This window comes from Natator depressus, chromosome 5 (genome assembly GCF_965152275.1).
Source record: "Natator depressus isolate rNatDep1 chromosome 5, rNatDep2.hap1, whole genome shotgun sequence".
NCBI lineage: Eukaryota > Metazoa > Chordata > Testudines > Cheloniidae > Natator > Natator depressus.
In genome coordinates this window covers 130,256,885-130,277,349 of record NC_134238.1, presented here as the reverse complement: position 1 = coordinate 130,277,349, position 20,465 = coordinate 130,256,885, and the positions used below count along the sequence as shown (strand labels likewise).

Here is a 20,465-nt window from a genome sequence, read left to right as displayed (position 1 = left end):
GCAGACTGAAGTTTTAAGGCTGTATAGGAAATGGGGGATGGGTTTGCCTAATTGGAAACCCTGAGTGATATAGAAGCTAGTGTTTGGGAATTCTGAAAGAGCTGTTTTCCAGTGACTGTAGGGTTCAGTTGATAGCAGTCCTGTGCCGCAGCTAGAGGGTTGTAGGTTCACAGCTCTTATGTACAGCTTTCAGAGGGGCAGCCGTGTTTGTCTGTATCAGCAAAAACAATGAGTCCTTGTGGCACCTTAGACTAACACATCTATTTGGGCATAAGCTTTTGTGGGCTAAAAACCCACTTCATCAGATGCATGGAGTGGAAAATACCATAGGAAGATGTATACAACAGTACATGAAAAGATGGGAGTTGCCTTTCCCAGTGGGAGGGTAGAGGCCAGGTCTAAGGAGACAATTCAATTAAAGTGGGCTATTATCAATAGGACAAAAAAAATCACTTTTGTAGTGGTAATCAGGGTGGCTCATTTCAAACAGTTCACAAGAAGGTGTGAGTAACAGAAGGGAGAAATTAGCATGGGAAAATTAGTTTTTTGTAATGACCCATCCACTCCCAGTCTTTACCTACATGCCTCCAGCTTTCATCCAGACCACACCACATGATCCATTGTCTACAGCCAAGCTCAAAGATACAACCGCATTTGCTCCAATCCCTCAGACAGAGACTAACACCTACAAGATTTCTATCAAGCATTCTTAAAACTACAGTACCCGCCTGCTGAAGTGAAGAAACAGATTGACAGAGCCAGAAGAGTACCCAGAAGTCACCTATTACAGGACAGGCCCAACAAAGAAAGTAACAGAATGTGGCTAGCCACATTCTACAGCCCCCAACTAAAACCTCTCCAGTGCATCAAGGATCTACAATCTATCCTGAAAGATGATCCCTTACTCTCAGACCTTGGGAGACAGGACAGCCCTCGCTTACAGACAGCCCCCCCAACCTGAAGCAAATACTCACCAGCAACTACACACCACACAACAAAAACACTAACCCAGGAACCTATCCTTGCAACAAAGTCCGTTGCCAACTCTGTCCACATCTATTCAAGGGACACCTTCATAGGACCTAACCACATCAGCCATACCATCACAGGCTTGTTCACCTGCACATCTACCAATGTGATATATGCTGCCATGTGCCAGCAATGCCCTTCTGCCATGTACATTGGCCAAACCAGACATTCTCTTTGCAAAAGAATAAATGGACACAAATCTGACATCAGGAATTACAACAGTCAAAAACCAGTAGGAGACCTCCCTGGTCACTCAATAACAGACTTAAAAGTGGCAATTCAACAAAGAACTTCAAAAACAGACTCCAATGAGAAACTGCAGAACTGGAATTAATTTGCAAACTGGACACCATCAAATTAGGCTTGAATAAAGACTGGGAGTGGATGGGTCACTACAAAACTAAAAACTAATTTCCCCATGCTAATTTCCCCCTACTGTTAAAATATGTATAATCTTCCTACTGTATTTTCCACTCCATGCATCTGAAGTGGCTTTTAGCCCATAAAAGCTTATGCCCAGATAAATTTGTTAGTCTCTAAGGTGCCACAAGGACTCCTTGTTTTATCTACAGCTGATACTGTTATGCTACTTCAGCGTGCTGCAGTGTTTTCTAGCACTTAGACCAGGAGACTGAGAATTGGGGGGGGGGGGGTGTCTGTTGATTGTATTCCCAGCTCTGCCTCTGGTTTAATGGGTGATCCTGGGTAAGTCACTTAACTTCTGTGTCTCGGTTTCCCACCTTGTAAAATAAGGCTAGTGATGTTTTAACAACTCTCTGTAACTTGACTCAAATTCATTAGAGGAAAGATGTTTTAAAAGCACCAAGTATCTTTTTTTTATTTTTTTTATTGCTATCAAAGTACCTTTGTTTGACTGACTTGTCAAACCGGGTCCTGACTCCCCATCTCCACTGGCCCTCCAGGTGGAAATTGACAATTCTGTGGCACTTCTCTAGAAGGGTTTTGGAGAACCCCAGTGCCCAATCCAGTTGACAGCTGCACACTTCAGAAAGTTCTTCAAGAGTTTCCAAGTCTGTGTGAGCTGTTATTGAGCACATAATAGATACTACCATTCAGAGCTCTCTGTATTCGTTGACCCAAAGAATTTTACAAACACCTTTGCTATGGAATTCATTACTATTTTAGCACCAGTACAAATGAGAGCTTACCTTTCTCACTTGACTTGAACAGAACTCAGTCTAAAGTTGTCTGCTTTAAGTCCACCGGTCCAATTAAAGTTGGAGAGTTTACTGTAATTGTTAGTTTTAATATAAGCTTTTCTCCAGATTTCTGCACATTGCTATGTTACTTGTTGGAAGCTATCCCCTCTATCCCATTGTGCTGGGGGAAGCTGGAATTTGAAGTCTAATTTGAAGAGCTTGCAGGCAGATGGCTAAGGTTGAAGACTGTGATTTAGGAGAGCTGCATATAATTCCCAGGTCTCTGGCAGGTGCCTTATGTGACCTTGGAAAAGTCATTTAGGCACCTAACTCCTATGGACTCCAGTAGGAGTTAAACACCTAAACACTTTTGAGGCTTGAGGCCTTAATCTCTCTGTGCCTCAGTTCTCCATCTGCAAAATAGGGATAATAGCACTTTCTTTGGCTAGTTTATTCAGAGTGTTAACTCTTCATGGCAGGGATGGTCTCTCTCTATTTGTGTGTAGAGCACCTGGCACACTGGGTGGGGAGCTCTAGCATTACCAAATACTACAAGTAAGGGCTTTGCAAAGCTAATCATAGAATCGCAGGGTCAGAAGGGACCACAAGGGTCATCTAGTCTAACCCCCTGCCAAGAAACAGGATTTGTTGTGATTATTTATCAAATGCAACCTGGAATTGCTTAAAGGAAAGTAAATAAGACATTTTATGCATTGAGTCAGAATTTAAAGCCAGAAGGGACCATTAGTTCATTTAGTCCGGTATCTGACAGGCCATTAAATTTCACCCAATTACCCTTATGTTGAACCCAGTAACTTGTGTTTGGCTAAAGCATAACTTCCAGAAAGGCATCAGAGATGGAGACTCGACTGTTTCCCTTGGTAGCTTGTTCTAAGTGGTTAATCACTATCATGGTTAAATTCAAATTGGAAATAAAGCACACGTTTTTATCTGGCTTGAGCTTTCAGCCATTGATTTCTTGTGCCTTTGCCTGCTAGATTGAAGAGCCCCTTAACCCTCAGTATCTTCTTCTCCCCAGGAGAAGGTACTTGTACATTGTAGTGAAGTCACTTCTCAATCTTCTTAATAAACTAAACAGGCTGAGCTCTTTAAATCTCTCCCTGCAAGGCATTTTCTCCAGCTCTTGAATTGTTTTTATGGCTACTCTGGTTTGGTTTGATAAGATTCATTTTGGAACCTGATCCAAAGCCTATGAAGCCAACCATTGATTTCAATGGGCTCTGCGTTTGGTCCTCGCTGCTCATGCCAGAGGCTGAATAGATAACTCAGGCGGCTGTCATCAGGGACAGCACTGGCAGTGGCAGTGCAAGCCCACGCTGTCCAGCCAGCGTGCTTCAAACTTGTCCTGGTGTAACCATGTCAGTCTCCATGGCCCCTCAGTCCTTGGCCTCTGGAGAGCTGCCAGCTGTAGTGGTTATGTTTGTGGTGTGGATTCTTGCCCGCTAACCACTGGACTGGGGCCACTGAAGTTATTTAACAGGGGCCACTGAACTCTCATCAGCTGGTAACCGCTGTTGGTCACAGCTGACCAGGGCTGGTGGTCTGTAGGTTAAAGGCTCGGTAGCCCATTATCAATATTCTGAAACATCTGGATCTCCTGGGATTTGATTAGTTTGCTGTGTTTCCTGTCTAAATAGTGATTTATTTTCTAGAGGAAAGGTCTTTCCCTGTCCTAGAGCAAACAGCTGCACTGTTTGCAGATAGATCTTTTGAAGGCTGTTGTATGTTTGCTGAGTACAGACACCAGGAATGGAAGGGGGAGGGAAGAGAGGCAGGGGTGGATTCTCTGCCACTGCAGCTTTTTTCTCTGTTTAAATTCTAAATCTGTAAAATGCAGCTTTCTGTTTGGACTGGGTCCGGTGTTGGGGACTCCTGTCCGACTGGCTTAGAGGCACTTTGGAACACTCTGATTCAGAGCAGTGCAGGAGTGTTGTGCCAATAATAAAGGGTGAAGAGAAGCACACCTTTTGCTGTCAATGCGCCTGCAGCTCTTATGGCAAAGATGGTCCATTGTGATAGTTTATTGCTAAAATTAATGATTTCCGCTGCACTGCTGGATCATCCCTCAGATGGCATGTGCAGATGGGGGCCTCTGCTCTGAAATCTCTCCTGTCCCTCTGTAGGGTTGGAGAGCCACTCAACAGACAGAGGTATAGGGAACAAACTGGGGAAAGGGCATGGATAACAGTGAAAGGGTAACAGCTGGCATCAGGCTGCATTTTCTTATATGCAGTCCCTACCCCTCTATTCAGGTAATAGAACTTTCCCTATGGAGAGTTAAGGCATAAAGGGAGCCCTGACCATACAATTGCATTAGACCTGTGCTAAATAAGCATCTGAGGGCTATATGGCCCCTGAGCCAGAGCAGAGGCATTTGACAGACTGCTCTGGGCCCATGCAGATTGTCTGAGATCCATTGGTTCTGTCGGCTGCACTGTGACAGATTTGGCAATTTCCTGCAATATTCTTTTGGAGACCTTTTGAGTTTATTAAGCTACAAAAAGATGGGGTTGTACATAACTGCAGGAGGGGTATTTGCATTCACTGTCCCTTAGCCATTCCCCAGGCAAACCACTTTTTTGGTTCCAAAAGTCCATTCTCATCTGGCACTTTAAGGGTGATTTCTCTATAAAGAAATCAGCTGAGCTGCCCTGTCAGAGTTCTGTTTCTTAATCTGAAACAGTTATGAACTTGTAACCACAGAGAGAACCCTGTTGTGAGTTTGGAAGATCTGGTGTCAGATCTTCCAAACTCATAACAGGTACCAGAGTCCGAGGCTGAAGTTAGGGTGCTCTCCGATAAGCTTTTTAGCATGCATGTAGGATTTTTATAGTTTTTAATGTATTTTTCTCGAATGCTTTCATCTTAAGAATAAGCATGCTTGCTTGTTAAAAAGGGCTGTGTAGTAACTTATAACTGTGGGCCATTGAACTGTTCATAGAGTCTGGAGGGAAAGCAACATGCAGACACTAGTTTAGGCACGATGGCTTGCTGCAAATATCAGTGTAGGCAGGGAGCTGGGCAGCCTGGAAACGTGGGTCTCTACCCAAGAGTTAGTGATGAATGAGGAGCTGGGAGCCTACAGTGTCCTGGGCAGGCCACAGAGGGAGAATACAAGTGCAGTTGGCTGAAGCTGTGACATGAACCACTCACTAATTTGGTGATTGGGGGGGTTAACACCCCCACACCCAATGGAATGATCTAGGAGATGCTGCGAGGGGGAAACTTACAAATTTCTCTCACGTGGCTCCCTCCTGTGGATTTTTTCGGTGCATGTGGATGATATTCAGCCAATTGCTGGTAGGGCAGACTGCACCCTGTACAGACAAGTGGCCAGAGAGCTGTCTTCTCATCCTCCCCTTGGCTAGTTATCAGAATAGTGATGTGCACAGCCGAACCCATGGAGTTGTGCATGAGCTTAGGCAGAGTATTCTCTGCCAAATTATTCACATAAAATCCAATACACACTCTATTCTTTGAGGATAGAGAATAACCTCCCACACCACAGTTGGTTCTGGATTAAGAGTCGTCTTGTGTTTTCCTGTGATCAAATGCAAAGGGGCCTCCTGACCGTTAGATCTGCTCTTGCTTGTTCTTTAGCAGAGACCTTAGATTGTTCTCAGCCCTCCCTTGTATCTGCTAACGTGACGGGGCTCTGTGCAGAGACTGCTCTGCGCAGAAATAACACGGCTCCAGAATGCAGTCACAGCCCAGTTCCATGCTCCAAGTAGCAATCAGTTCTTTTTATTTGAATTCTGGTAGGACCTAAAGGCTCCAACTGCAATTATGCTAGGTGCCGTACAGCCACTTAGTAAGAGACAGTGTTTGTCCTGAAGGTTTTACAATCCTAAATAGGCAAGACAACCAAAGGAAGAATTATTATCCTGATGTCTCATTGAGGGAACTGAAAGAGAAGTGACTTGCCCAAGGACATCCAGGGAGCTTGTGACAGAGCTGGCAATTGAGCTCATGTCTCTTAAGTGGGTATGAAAATGAAGGTTATGCAGATACATCACAGAATCTTTTCTGCTGGCCTGTTCCTGTTGATTCTTGCACGTGGGAATAGCTGGATTACCTGCAATAGTAAGCTCTATGCATTATGGTGTGGTGTATGCAGGACAGCGGTAGACAATAAAGCTCACTCCAGACAGCACCATCTGCCATAGTAAAGGGACTTCTTGCTGTCTTGTTGGAGAATATGGGATATATTAAAAACAAATTATGCCATAGATTGAAAGAACCAAATTCTCTGTTGGTGTAAATGTGTGGCTATCCCTTGACTTCAATAGGGTGGCCTTAGTTTACACCGAGAGAATTTAGCCTATAGTAGTGAATGCATAGAACAAAAGTTTACTCGCATGCCTCCACTCCTGCATTTAGTACTTTTAGGGTTCATGGTATGTACTAATGGCTCACAAAATGTTACTTGAACGGGGAAGGCACAAAGTCCCTGCTGAAACTGGCTGAACTCTGTTGTAGCATTGCGCTTCTCCATTGCAAGTTGGACTGGATTTTTACAGCTGTGCTGAAAACCCATCAAAATAGGTTAGGGTGGAAATGCTGATGGACTTTCAACTCTAGGTGACTTATTGGTGTCTGCTATAGCAAGGATCTTCCCATAGGTGGTGGTTTAATTCTCGTCCTTTGACCGCTGGAAAAACAAATGTCTGAAATATCTGAAGGAGGCTAAGGGGTGTCATTCTGAAGAGATTCTTACCCACTAGAATTTTCTGATGCATTAGTAGTGAATTTGGGGAGCTACCTAGATTATGTCACAAATGAACGAGCCTCTGTCAGCCTCTCAAGTCAGTTAAAATCAGAGCCAGCTTTAGGCATGCACAGAAGTGTTTTGCCCAATCTCTGATGTCTGACAGATACTCAGGATGTCTCTGTATATAGTCATCGGATTAGTAGTTGTAGATGGCTGAGAGGCGGACGTGAACAGGTGTGTACAGTTTGGAATAACACATGTAGCACTCTCTAGTGTATCTGGGAAGTCCTGGCTTTGTCCATCCTATGGATTTTTGGCCCAAACTTCCCACTGTCCAGTTACACTCAGCTGATTGAATCTCTTGCTCCTAATAAAGTCAGTTCTTGCTGTTTTGCCTCCAGATTCCAAGTGCTGGGCTTTGGACAGTTGGGCATGGGATTTGCCTGTTGTCATGTGGGACATCCTGCTCCCATTCCAGGCCTCTGGTTTTCCACTGAAGTAGATTATCCCAACTATCTAGTGATTAGTTCTCAGCAGAAGCATCCCATAAATTACTGCTTGAATTTCCATACTGCCTCTGAACTGAGTACTGGAGCAAACGAATCTGGGGTAAGCTCAGTTGTAAACTTTTGTTTGCTTAATGGGTGCAAGATTAGGCCCTATGCAAGGAAGGGATGAATCCTTTTTGCTGTACTACAATGGGAATTAGGAAAGGGGGAATCATGCATTCATGGCCCAGGGACAGTGACTGTGTGGCAAATGCTTGGAAAAACAAGAGTTCTATGTAGTTGCTGGGACATTTCACGAGTCATCTTTGTACTGTTAGTGATCACAGAGAATCCATGTCTGTTTGCTCACAGAGGCTTGTAAAGAAAATGCTTTCGGATACCCTGCAGCATGAGCAACGATGAGTGGGTAGAGGGGATGGTAATGTTCCTTCTTAGTTTCTTTTCTGGGTTATGTTTTGTTGCCATGTGAAATATTTCACGTGGATACGTCACAGAGAGGTTGCCACGTGGCTCTGTTATCAGGCAGGAAAGTGAGCATGCTGTTGGTGGGAGGTGTTTGAGGGGAGTCCTTGGAGGCCAAAGCTTGTCCTTTGACCTCATCGTCAGAGGCCAGATTTTTCCCTTTGGATGTTCTGCAGAGCCTGTCAGCACCTCGTTTTTAGCATGTCTCGGAGTGCCACGCACCAGATGTATGTGCGGCTGGAACGTCCCAGGCGGAGTTGTCCAACGAGAGGGAATCTAGAGTGAGGCATTCCCTTTGCACAGAGCACCGAGGCATTTTCTGACTGGAGAGGGGTAGCTGTGGATAAAGAACGCTTCTAGAGCCTGGAGAATCCAGTGATGTAAATGGACCTATCCTGACAATATACTGAGGTGACTATGGGATGAGATTGATCACTTCTCTTAGATCCATGTTTGGTGGTGGTTATAGGGAGCCTCTTCTCTTGTTCTCCTGCTCATTTGCTAGTGTTAAGCAGCACTGTTGTCCTACAACACGGTGGTCACCCTAGGGATTTGGTGTAACACAGTTTGGTTTAATTGGTTTTGGTAGTTAGATTATGAGAAAATGTCACCTTTCTCATCCTGGTTTTAATCTGGAGGTCACTGTGATGTGCAGCTTTGTGATAACTATGTTTAGTCTTCGACAACATTAAAAAGAACTGATTGGTCTGGACATTCATAGATTCAGATTTTTAAAGGCCAGATTATGATTTAGTCTGACCTCCTGTATAACACAGGCCAGAGAATTTCACCCAAGTTTATGTTCATATCTTGCTGATGAATTTTGGGAATGCGTTCACTGCACTTTGCAAGCAGGAATGCAATTTAGAATCTCGGTGCTGAGGCACTGGTTTGTCAGGTGATTATCAAAGGCGTGTGTGTGTTCTCCATGTAAGTAATATCAAGCAGGCATAGCTGTAGCTCAGTGTGTTTAAATAACCAGTTAAAGCTTTGATAGCATAGAAAGTCCACCCTATTAACATATTGTACTAGTCAGAAATTGACAGCAAAATAAATACTAGGGATCTGATTGTTATCCTGCCCCTTGTGTAGTCACCTTACCCCAGTGCAAAGTGAGTGTGACATGCTACCAGGTCAGAATGCACCATGCTCACAATTGCTATATTGATTTGGGAGCATTTTACACTCAGTACTGCTGTGAATGACTCTGCAAGGTGCAGAGCATTGGTTGATCAGACCTCTCGTGTTGAGGTAGATGCATCAGTGGCATCTTAGCAAGCATGTATCTAAACCTCCCTAGCAAGATTGGGAAGAGATACTTTTCTACTCGCCCATCAAGCGTAGCTGCATTTGCTATTGCCTATGCCCTGACATGCCTATTGTGTGCCGTATGGAAAAATGTTTGACTGACCCAATGTTTCCCCCCACTATGGGCACTTCTGGTGCTGCCTTTTGCGAGCGATGCTGCTGACAGAGGCTGAAGCTTTTAAAATAGCGACACTCCCATCCAAATGGCTGGTTTTTCACCATTATATAAAAAAAAAACATGTGGAGGGGAACACACAAAGCCATTTTACGAGATCTCTGTAGGGTTTAACCTGAAATGAGGTTCTCCAAAGCAGCTGTAAGTAACTAGAGCTTTGTCTCCTGGTTCTGTTTTTTGCTTTCAAATTTGATGGGCAGGAAGCAGGGGAATGGCCCTCCTGGGGATGGTGGGTTTAGTCTTGGAACCCTTAGGGAGGCGATGCTATGCATCAAAGTCCGCACTCGTTTGCACCCATGGCTGTCCACAGGGTTGGGTGTGGGTAGGATGGAACAATCTGGCAGCAGCACTGGAGTCAGCAGGGGTGCGGGAGTGTAAGTGAGATTAGAACGTGGGACTTGTTCGTTTGCTTTCTGTTTGTAACTTGGTGTTTCCTCTCCAGTGAATGCCCAGCCACAGTGGTCCCTGCCACTGCTGCACCGGGGAGCTTCCGGGGCTTGCTGAAGGAAGATGGCTTTCTGGACACAGCTGGGATTGCTGCTATGGAAGAACTTCACTTACAGGCGAAGGCAGACAGTAAGTTTGAGCCATTGTCTAAGTTGCAGCCTCGTAACCCACCAGACTCAGAAGAGAGAGCAAGACACACTGGTCCAGGATGTAATCTTGTAAAAATGTCCATATTAATATGACAGTCTGATTTTAGGCCTCTGAAAGGACCCAATCCTGCAAGGTGTTGAGGTGACCTGGTCAGTGGGAACTGAGGGCGCTCGGCACCTTGTAGATTCAGAACCGAAGTCAGAAGAGTGTGAACTTGTGGGCCAGCATACCGAGTACGACAATATCCAAGCCCACCCACTCGTGAGAAAAGACAGACCCCTGCAGCACAAAGAGGTGGAGCCCATCTTGGCTGAGCATTTGTGCAGTGACCATGGTATCGCTTGCGGTGGTGCCGATCAGGCTGTCTGTCAGGACTGAACCTGGGGCTTCTGGATCTAAAAGCATGAGCTTCAGCTGCATGGCCAGGGAGGAAGTCCTGATCCCATTAAAGTCACTCAAAAACTTCCCTTGACTTCAGTGGGGCCAGGACGTCATCCCTCATCTGTTAACTAGAGGCAGTAGCAGATCCATAGGTCTCCATGTGTCCCGTCACTGGAGGAGGAGAGGCGCACTTGGCCAGTGTCTGTTTTCAGTGCTATTTTCAATAGTGTGAGATGTGTCTTTTAAGTGGCTGGATAGGGTGGCACTGTAAGAATTCCAGGCAGCTGCTTAATCAGGTCAGGTGTGGGGCTTTAGGGTTCATCACGTCTTACTAGGGCCTGTATTGCCTAACCCTATTCTGTAACTCCAGAGTAGTTCTTGCTCCAGAAACCACTGGAGTTCCCTCCAGGGCTTTTGCCTGGGTGTATCTGCCAGTGGGGACAGGAGAACCCTTTCTTTGGAGCTGTGGTGCGCAGTACTGTCATGATGGATCTGACCTTGATGAAGTGTGAACTGCAAAGTCATAGAATCATAGAATATCAGGGTTGGAAGGGACCCCAGAAGGTCATCTAGTCCAACCCCCTGCTCGAAGCAGGACCAATTCCCAGTTAAATCATCCCAGCCAGGGCTTTGTCAAGCCTGACCTTAAAAACCTCTAAGGAAGGAGATTCTACCACCTCCCTAGGTAACGCATTCCAGTGTTTCACCACCCTCTTAGTGAAAAAGTTTTTCCTAATATCCAATCTAAACCTCCCCCATTGCAACTTGAGACCATTACTCCTCGTTCTGTCATCTGCTACCATTGAGAACAGTCTAGAGCCATCCTCTTTGGAACCCCCTTTCAGGTAGTTGAAAGCAGCTATCAAATCCCCCCTCATTCTTCTCTTCTGAAGACTAAACAACAATCCCAGCTCCCTCAGCCTCTCTTCATAAGTCATGTGCTCTAGACCCCTAATCATTTTTGTTGCCCTTCGCTGGACTCTCTCCAATTTATCCACATCCTTCTTGTAGTGTGGGGCCCAAAACTGGACACAGTACTCCAGATGAGGCCTCACCAGTGTCGAATAGAGGGGAACGATCACATCCCTCGATCTGCTGGCTATGCCCCTACTTATACATCCCAAAATGCCATTGGCCTTCTTGGCAACAAGGGCACACTGTTGACTCATATCCAGCTTCTTGTCCACTGTCACCCCTAGGTCCTTTTCCGCAGAACTGCTGCCTAGCCATTCGGTCCCTAGTCTGTAGCGGTGCATTGGATTCTTCCATCCTAAGTGGAGGACCCTGCACTTATCCTTATTGAACCTCATCAGATTTCTTTTGGCCCAATCCTCCAATTTGTCTAGGTCCTTCTGTATCCTATCCCTCCCCTCCAGCGTATCTACCACTCCTCCCAGTTTAGTATCATCCGCAAATTTGCTGAGAGTGCAATCCACACCATCCTCCAGATCATTTATGAAGATATTGAACAAAACCGGCCCCAGGACCGACCCCTGGGGCACTCCACTTGACACCGGCTGCCAACTAGACATGGAGCCATTGATCACTACCCGTTGAGCCCGACAATCTAGCCAGCTTTCTACCCACCTTATAGTGCATTCATCTAGCCCAGTCAGCATGAGATGAGTTATGTAGACTGGGGGTGGAAAGTAGCCTGATAAGTTGTATGACCCTTGTAAATGTCAAGAAGTTGCCAAATGGCCAGGCCTGAATCTTATTGGAAATGCTGACTTATGAGAGAGGGGGCCAGTCATGTTCACTAGTGGAAATGGAAACTCTGTCCCTAAAGTGTCTGCTTCAATGTGTTGTAGAAGACCCAAGTGAGCTCCAACATAAGCCGGGGATAAATCCATGAAGGCCATGGGACTTCACTCATTTACTTCAGGACTGAGTTTATCCCATTCTACAGTACTTAAAACCAAACGAAGTGAGGTCAACCGAACCTTAGCTTTTTCTGGCCGTCTCAGTGAAGGCAAGAGTGCTGATGAAGCCAGGAAATTCTCTGTAGTTGAGATTCTCCCACTTCATGCATTCTGCATCGGGTCCAATCATACAGAACCTGCTCCTCTAGCCCCTAGGTTCTCACCCTGCAGTTTAAAACAGGTGCCCAGCACATATTGCTAGATTTTGAGGAGGATCCTTCCATGGAGGAGGCTGAGAATACCTGCTCTAGACCTTATGTGAACTGACTTAAGCAGAACTACTCCTGTAAATAGAGGGCTGCAGCATGGCCAATCGTGCTGTTCCGTCCATTCATCTCTAGCCCTATTTCTCCTTCTTATGCAAAACCTATATAAGCCCTGATCCTCCCTTGGTGTAAATTGACAGAGCTCCATTGATGTCAGTGGAGCTACGCTGGTTTGCACTAGCTGAGGAACTGACCCCTGTATCTCAGCATTGTTTATCCCCAGGCCTTCCGAGAGTCCTGCATTCTGAACAAAATAGAAGGTGGGTAAAGGACTTTAGTTTTAGTTTTAATCTATGTTGACCAGGCAGAATATATCAGTTTATTGGGCAACCTGGACATAATTAGACCTCTGGAGATACCACAAAAATGTAGTGACCAATATAGAAGATTAGTGAACAGTGTGACTGTCAATGAAAATGGCCTTCTGGCTCTTTTCTTGTGCTGTTTTTGGTTGTCTTAATTCACGTTTTTTGGTACCATCTGGATAGCTTCTGTGTAGTTTTCCTGGCTACTAGCCCATTGGATAAGATACAGTGCTAATAATTTTTTAATGAACCGTTAGTTAACTTGTAATGAAGGCCTCAGGCAGAGTAATTTTAGTGCCTTCTCTGGTGCCTGTCCCCAAGGCTTTTATCTTGCTAATGATCCAGCTGTGGGATCTGACTGGCAATACCAAGAGGGGAAGAATATTATGTGATAGAAACAAAAATGAGAGGAAAAGGATCCCCACTACACCATTTTCATGGCTAGCTTGGTAATTCTGTGTTAGAGGCTAGTGTAAATGAGCATAGGTGCATTTAAGTGACCTCTCCTCTGATTTACACCAGCCAAAGATCTGACCCAGAAAACAGTGTGTGTGGACACAGATCAAATATCATTTTTACATCCCACAAGAACCCCTGTAATGAGCCAGTACCGCCTACGTTTCCTATCACAACTTCGCTTCCAAGTTGGAGTGAGTTTGAGCTGCATTGCAAAAGCTGGGTTCAAAGCTCAGCCTGACGTGTGCAACTCAAGTATAACTGTTGTGCTGTTGGAAATTGTCCAGTATAAAGTATCCTGACTGCTCCCAGGGCAGGGGGAAGGAAAGGAAAACCAGGGGCAGGGGTCACAGTTGTGCAAAAACACACTGTTCTGATTCAGCTTCCCTTATTCAGCACCTCCTCCTCTTGCTACTCTATTCCTTTGCAGATAGCTAGCTATCTAAGAATCAGACAGCTGTATGCAGGCCTATACACCCTGCAAGATCTCACTATCTAACTGTCCCCTCACATTGAGTTAGATCCTCTGCTGGTGTAAATTAGAGGAGCTACATTGTCCAACAATGCTAAAACACCCACTGATTTCAATGGGAGCAGAGTTGGACTAATGCTGGGAGTGTGCATGGCAATGATGTGATCGTTCCCCTCTATTCAGCATTGGTGAGGCCTCATCTGGAGTACTGAGTCCAGTTTTAGGCCCCACACTACAAGAAGGATGTGGGAAAAATTGGAAAGTGTCCAGCGGAGGGCAACAAAAATGATTAGGGGACTGGAACGCATGACTTCTGAGGAGAGGCTGAGGGAACTGGGATTGTTTAGTCTGCAGAAGAGAAGAATGAGGGGGGATTTTATAGCTGCTTTCAACTACCTGAAAGGGGGTTCCAAAGAGGATGGATCTAGACTGTTCTCAGTGTTAGCAGATGACAGAACAAGGAGTAATGGTCTCAAGTTGCAGTTGGAGGTTTAGGGGAGGTTTAGGTTGGATATTAGGAAACGCTATTTCACTAGGAGGGTGGTGAAGCACTGGAATGCATTACCTAGGGAGGTGGTAGAATCTCCTTCCTTAGAAGTTTTTAAGGTCAGGCTTGACAAAGCCCTGGCTGGGATGATTTAGTTGGGGCTTGGTCCTGCTTTGAGCAGGGGGTTGGACTAGATGACCTCCTGAGGTCCCTTCCAACCCTGATATTCTATGATTCTGGACTGGAGTTGGAAGTATATTTAGAAGTTTTCATTGCTGTCTGCATTCCACGGGCGGCAACATCATCTAGTAGTTATCATGGAGTCCTGTGTTCCAGTCTAGACTTCCTGTATGACCTTGTGCCTCTGTCTTCACATGTAAAGGTGGGGTTGTTTACCCACATTTGTAAAGGGAACTATTGATGAAAAGTGATGCATGTAATTAGCAGGAGGGAAACCCACTGAGTTTTAGAAGCAAAAGGAGGATGTTCAGTTGATTGACGAGGAATGGAACGGACCCAGCAACCAAAACCATCTGCTAAAACGCAAACGGAGAACAACTTAATTTTGATCTTACCTTAGGGCTAGCATGTAGTGTGTAGGCAAGCTTTCTGAGCAGCAAAACTCAGGGGGGGAGGAAGGAACTAGACAGGGACACAGACACTCTAGGTTCAATTTCTAGCTCCAGCACAGACGTGTGACCTTGGGTAATTCACTCGATGTCTCTGTGCTTCAGTCCCCCATCCAGATAACACTATAGGGATAATACTCTCTTCTCCCACCCTTTGTCTGGTCCATGTAGATTGTTGTAAGCTCTTTTGCATCAAGGACTGTCTTGCACTATGTGTAACGCTGACAGACCTGGGCAGGAGAGAGAGAATATGAATCTCACCTGCCTGCCACTAGATGGGACAGAACACCACACCTAGGAGGTGTGTGGGTTACATATGTACAGTGCCTAGCACAATGGGCCCCCAGTCTGTACTGGGGTCTGTAGGTGCTAACGAGGTATAAATAATTTGTAGAGCACAATTGATCACATACTGTCGTTTTTGGTCTAATGTGTGCCATCAGTGGTGATGTTCCAGGTACACCCCACTGTAACTAACAGCTGGAACTGAGTCCCTGGTTCTTGGGTAAAGGTTTAGGGCTTTGGGGGTGGGGGAACTGCACTTTTCAGCTATCATTAACATAGGAGGCCAAAGTTTCAGCCAGCTGGCTGTGAGATGCATTGGGGGGTAAGCATCATTTCTTCGCCCAACAGACTGAAGTTAACCAGAATTGAAAACCAACCAGAAGTAAGCCCTCTATGGTATACTTTGTATATTCAGTGTAAGTGGCACTTAATAGCCCCAAAAGGTTCTTGAAATCCATAGCAAACAGAGAATCCACTGACTCTTTAAGAGCACCTACGCAGAGAGCCAGTGTGAAGCTTACAATATTTCTACTGACTAATATGTGGATTATACTGTGATCTCAGCTCCCTCGGTATTTTCAATATGAAATCCTAATACTTGTCTTTTTTTTTCTTTCCAGTTTCAGCTGCTGATTGAAGTTGCTTGGCCTCTCTTTATCTTCTTTATACTGATCTCCGTACGCCTTTCATATCCGCCCTACGAACAACATGAATGTAAGTAACAGATGAGGCTTCTGTACTAAGGACAGGCTATTGTTTCATGGGTTGGAGGGAATGCAGTTTGACACACTGTGATCAAATCTTAATCAGGGCTGTTTACCATCACCTTTCCTTCCCCCTCCAACTGCCACCAACTCAGATCTTGGGGTGTTATGCCACTTGTGGCCAGCTGCTCCAGCATTGTACCTAGCTGCTGCTTCTCTTGGGCGCATTTGGCATTTATATTATGTTGGCCTAAGCAGGTGCTGTATGAAAACATCCAGTTTGTGGGAATCCTCTGGAAAGCACCTCAGCCTTATTCTCCGTCCTTGGTCCTTGAGTCTCCCTTCAACAAAAATGGACTCAGAAGAAAGCCACATTCAGAGCAGCATGTGACTGGAGTGGCTTTAAGCAGTCTGGCTCCTGCTACGGGACAGAAAACACTAACCTGGGTTACCAGTTGTAATATGGCACTGCCCTAGCATGACTGACATAAGTTTTGGGACCAGATGGGATAGCCTAAGTGTTAACCAGGTTCCTAAACAGTACTAAAGGCCTGCAGTGTGCTGTAGCACAGAAGTTCAGGGACATGGTGAAAACATTGCTCAATCTCCTTAGGCCACAGACTGACCCAAATTGTGCAAGGGCACTGCTGTGCTGTAGTGGAGTCCCCCACCGCCATTTTTTGCAGTGCAGATGGGACTTTTACCTGCCCCTCTCCCAAATAGCAGACGTCAGCAGCTTGGACTCTGCTGCTCCACAAGGATGTCACTCTGCGTCACTCGGCACCCCACTGACTGCAGAGTCTGCAGGCAGTTCATACGGAGCAGCTTGCAGGGCTGAGCTTCCTTGCAACCTTGCTGACGCAAGCAGAACCATCTTCCTCACAAAACGTTCAGAACACTGACTGCCAGCCTGTTGGGAAAGGGGACAGTGCAACTTCCAGTGAGGGCCTGGGAAAGATAAGACAGTGTGGTCCAGTGGGTAGGGCACAGGACATGAAATCTGGAAACCTGGGTTCTGTTTCTGCTCTCCTGCCGTGTGATCCTGGGCAAGTCACTTCCCCTCTCTGTGCCTCTGTTTGCTCTCCCACCAGTTGGCTGTCTTGTCTAGTTAGGTAAGATCTCTAGGGCAGGGGGGTAGTTTTATATGTGACTGTACAGCGACTAGAAACGTGGGCCCTGATCTCAGCCGGGGTTAGATGCTACTGCAATATACATACTAAAGAATATAAAAACACCAGGGACTATGTTAGCTCAGCACTCTGCAGACTCCACAATAGCCAGCTTATCTTAAGGGCATTGCTTTCCATCTTGAATCATGTGCAGCTTTTTGTTTGGGGAAAACTGGTTTGCATTGTCTTTTTAGATCTATGGACATAGAATAGTCCTCTTAGCAAGCCTTTTAAAGAGGCAAGAGGAAGCTATCCTCCCTTTAGTTACAGTGACCTCTTCTTCAGTCCTCTGGGATGCTCCCTGTTTAGTGAGCCAGATTTGCTGGTCAGCACAGTGCCCAGTCTTATGATAACCGCCTCTTCTCAGCAGTCAGCCAATTGGGGAAGGGCTCCTTGTTTATCTTTCCTTTACCTGATTACTTCTAGGTTAGGCCTAATGCCCAGGTTAAGAGAATTTTTGCTCTCCACAAAATGCACAGGGGAATCCCAAGTGTTTGATTTTTTAAATGCAATATAACAGTGGATTATTATGAAAGCAGCTTTGCTACATTAGCACAACATTCCCACATGAGTGACTGCTGTACAGAATGCTGCCTGGTAGAGCTTCAAGCCATCTGGGAATCCCTTCACAGAGAAATATTTTATTCACGATCTGGCTTCCAGCACAGCTGAAGTGCTGATGTTTGCAGTTTTCCATTATCCAGCAAACTCTGGACATATGCAGCCTTGTGGGTTTTCTTTTTTGCCTAACTAGCCTATTGCTGTCTGTAATGCTTAGCAGGCACTGGAAGTTTCCCTGGGTGAAATTTTGTGCTTTTGCACTCCTTGAGACATTCATACAGTCTTTCCTTACATGTTAGTGGAGACAGTGGCATTAGGGCACCTGAAACTCAGGGAAAGCAGATGGGCTCAGTCAGCCAGGGGCTCAGTTGGTGTAAATCAGTGTGGCTCAACTGATGCTCATTTACACCAGCTAAAGATCTGGCCCTGTGTGTAGCCTGAAAGCCAGAGCTATTTTCCCTGTTGAGACTTACACTCAGACTTGCATATGGCTGCCCTAAATCCTTTTCTTTTAACACTGCTGTGTCAGGAGCTGAATTTTAATCAACCATTGTTTGACATGGAATCCTTCCCTTTTATTTAATTTATTTTTTGAGGCTTTTAGCAGGAAGTGTGGAGTGGCATCCGACAACTTTTAATTCACTCTTTGAGTTAACCTCTTTCCTTTCATCTAATAGCTTCCAAGAATAAGTAACTGGATTCTTTCTTTTAAGCCTCTCTAGTGCAGTTCAGTTTCATTGAACATTCACTCATTTGCAAACAGACATGGATGAATCTTGTAAAGTGGAATGTTGTCTCTTGCTGAATCAGGAGCTGGGCTATGGAGAGAAACCTTGAAATCAGGTCACAGTGAACTCTGTGGCAACTCTGCATATGTCTTTAGAGGAACAGAATTGTTATCTGTAGTGTTTCAGAGTAGCAGCCGTGTTAGTCTATATCCGCAAAAAGAAAAGGAGTACTTCTGGCACCTTAGAGACAAATTTATTAGAGCATAAGCTTCCGTGAGCTAGAACTCACTTCATTGGATGCAATGAGCTGTAGCTCACGAAAGCTTATGCTCAAATAAATGTGTTAGTCTCTAAGGTACCACAAGTCCTCCTTTTCTTTTTGTTATCTGCAGTGGTGATCCTGTACGGTGTTAAGAAATGACTTGCAGACAATTACAAATTATAATAGTAACTAGGCCATGCAAAAACACTTTCAAACTGAAATATTAAATATTTTATTGTGCCAAGCATGGTTAAAAACAAAAAATTGTCATCTGTCTAATCTTATCTGAAAAGGACAAGAATGTAACCAAGGGTTGAGTCACATATTAGGCTAAGCCTTTGCCATTCAGGATTTTGATAATTTTTAACAGCTTCAGCTTGTTGAAGCACTCTTGTCAGATCTAGTCAGCAGGATTTTCCCCCTTATATAAGTGATCGTTATGACTTCCACCATAGTCAAGCCAAACGGACCATTGTAAATATAGCTCTGTGGTGAGATTGCTGTCTTTATCTTGTGGAAACTTACTTTTTTAAAAATCTGCCTCCTCAGGATTTCAAAACGTGTGCTTGGAAAAAAAATCTGCATTACTTTAAACATAGCTGCAAACACTGCTTCTTTTTCAGTAATGTCACTGAAGGGGAATGCTAGCATTCTAAATGTAGAGCATGCCTGGTTGCTGCCAGCTGCCACTTTGTGTTTCAGCTCACATGCAGAATGCAACAGAGTGGATCCCAATGTACATGCTCTCGTGGACTTCGTATTGGTTCTTTCTTTGCTAATTTCCTTAATCTGAAATGGAAGTCAGAGCAAAATGTTTTGCTCTTTGTGCCTGGGAAAACTTAAAGGAAACTGATTTGGTTTAGTTTAAATTCCATCTTTGTCGCCAAAGAGCTCAGAGATGGTGAATAAGCTTCCTGGTTTATAAAAATCTCATGGGACCATGGAAGGTTTTCAGTTTAGTAGAAAGGAGGAAGAACTGGAATCATAGAATCCCAGGCTTCAATAGTAACTTTATGCAAATACTATTAAAGATAACGGCAAGAGACTCTTTTCCTAGCGCTGGTGGGAAAAGTCATTTTGCCTTCTGTGTACTGTAAATGTCCCAGTATTTCCTTTCACTTACATGGCCATAAGAAGATAGCCTCTATCATCCTGTCATTGGTAGGAGAAGACCCAAAGATATCCCTGTGAAACACTGTAATAAAGCTCACAGTCATGAGTAATTTACATCACTGCCTTAATAGCTCTATATGAGACAGTAAGAAAAACTTGAGGGGTGATTTTTTTTCTCCCCTCTAATAGACCCTCAGTAATCAGAGCTGGGGTTTACAAAGGAGCCAGACAGCTGGAAGCCAATGGGAGTTGGGTTTCTAACTCTCTTAGCTGCCTTTGAAAACCCTGCCCCAGAGGTATTGCCCAGAAGCCAAGCCACAGTGAGTTAGTAGTGACACGCCCACCTCACTGTGGACTAGTGCAGAAACTCTCCTGCTTTCCTGGCATTTCAGTGGTATGGGCTGAGTTGGAAGCATCTCTAAAAACTAAAATGGGACTCGATTAGACAGTGGCCCAAATGTTGAATCCAAACACCCCTGAATGCTACAGGGGTTCAAAACCAAAACACAAATTCAAATGTTGCGTGCAGCCCTGAGCCAAATTCTTCTCATTAGCAGCAGGGTAAATCCAGAATGACTTCATGGGTTCAAGAGACGTGTGTGCACACAGAGCTGTGAAGCTCTGAAGTTCTGTGTAGAGTCACTTATTTCCGTGCATAGCATGCCTGGAGTGACAGGATGAGGGCAGGGAGGAGTCTGTACCTCAGACACGGCAGAAGCAAGAGGTAGGAGGGACCGAAGGACAGCTTGAAAG

At 45.1% G+C, this 20,465-nt stretch overlaps 1 protein-coding gene across 1 annotated transcript in view; it reads left to right on the top strand.

Moving 5' to 3' along the window:
* Nucleotides 1–20,465, top strand: part of ABCA1 (ATP binding cassette subfamily A member 1) — a 131,326-nt gene that overhangs the window by 8,869 nt on the left and 101,992 nt on the right. Inside the window, exons 2-3 of the mRNA XM_074953656.1 lie at nucleotides 9,818–9,951; nucleotides 15,796–15,889. Of these exons, the coding sequence (XP_074809757.1) occupies nucleotides 9,886–9,951; nucleotides 15,796–15,889 (160 nt within the window). The 5' untranslated portion in view covers nucleotides 9,818–9,885. The remainder of the gene's footprint in view (nucleotides 1–9,817; nucleotides 9,952–15,795; nucleotides 15,890–20,465) is intronic.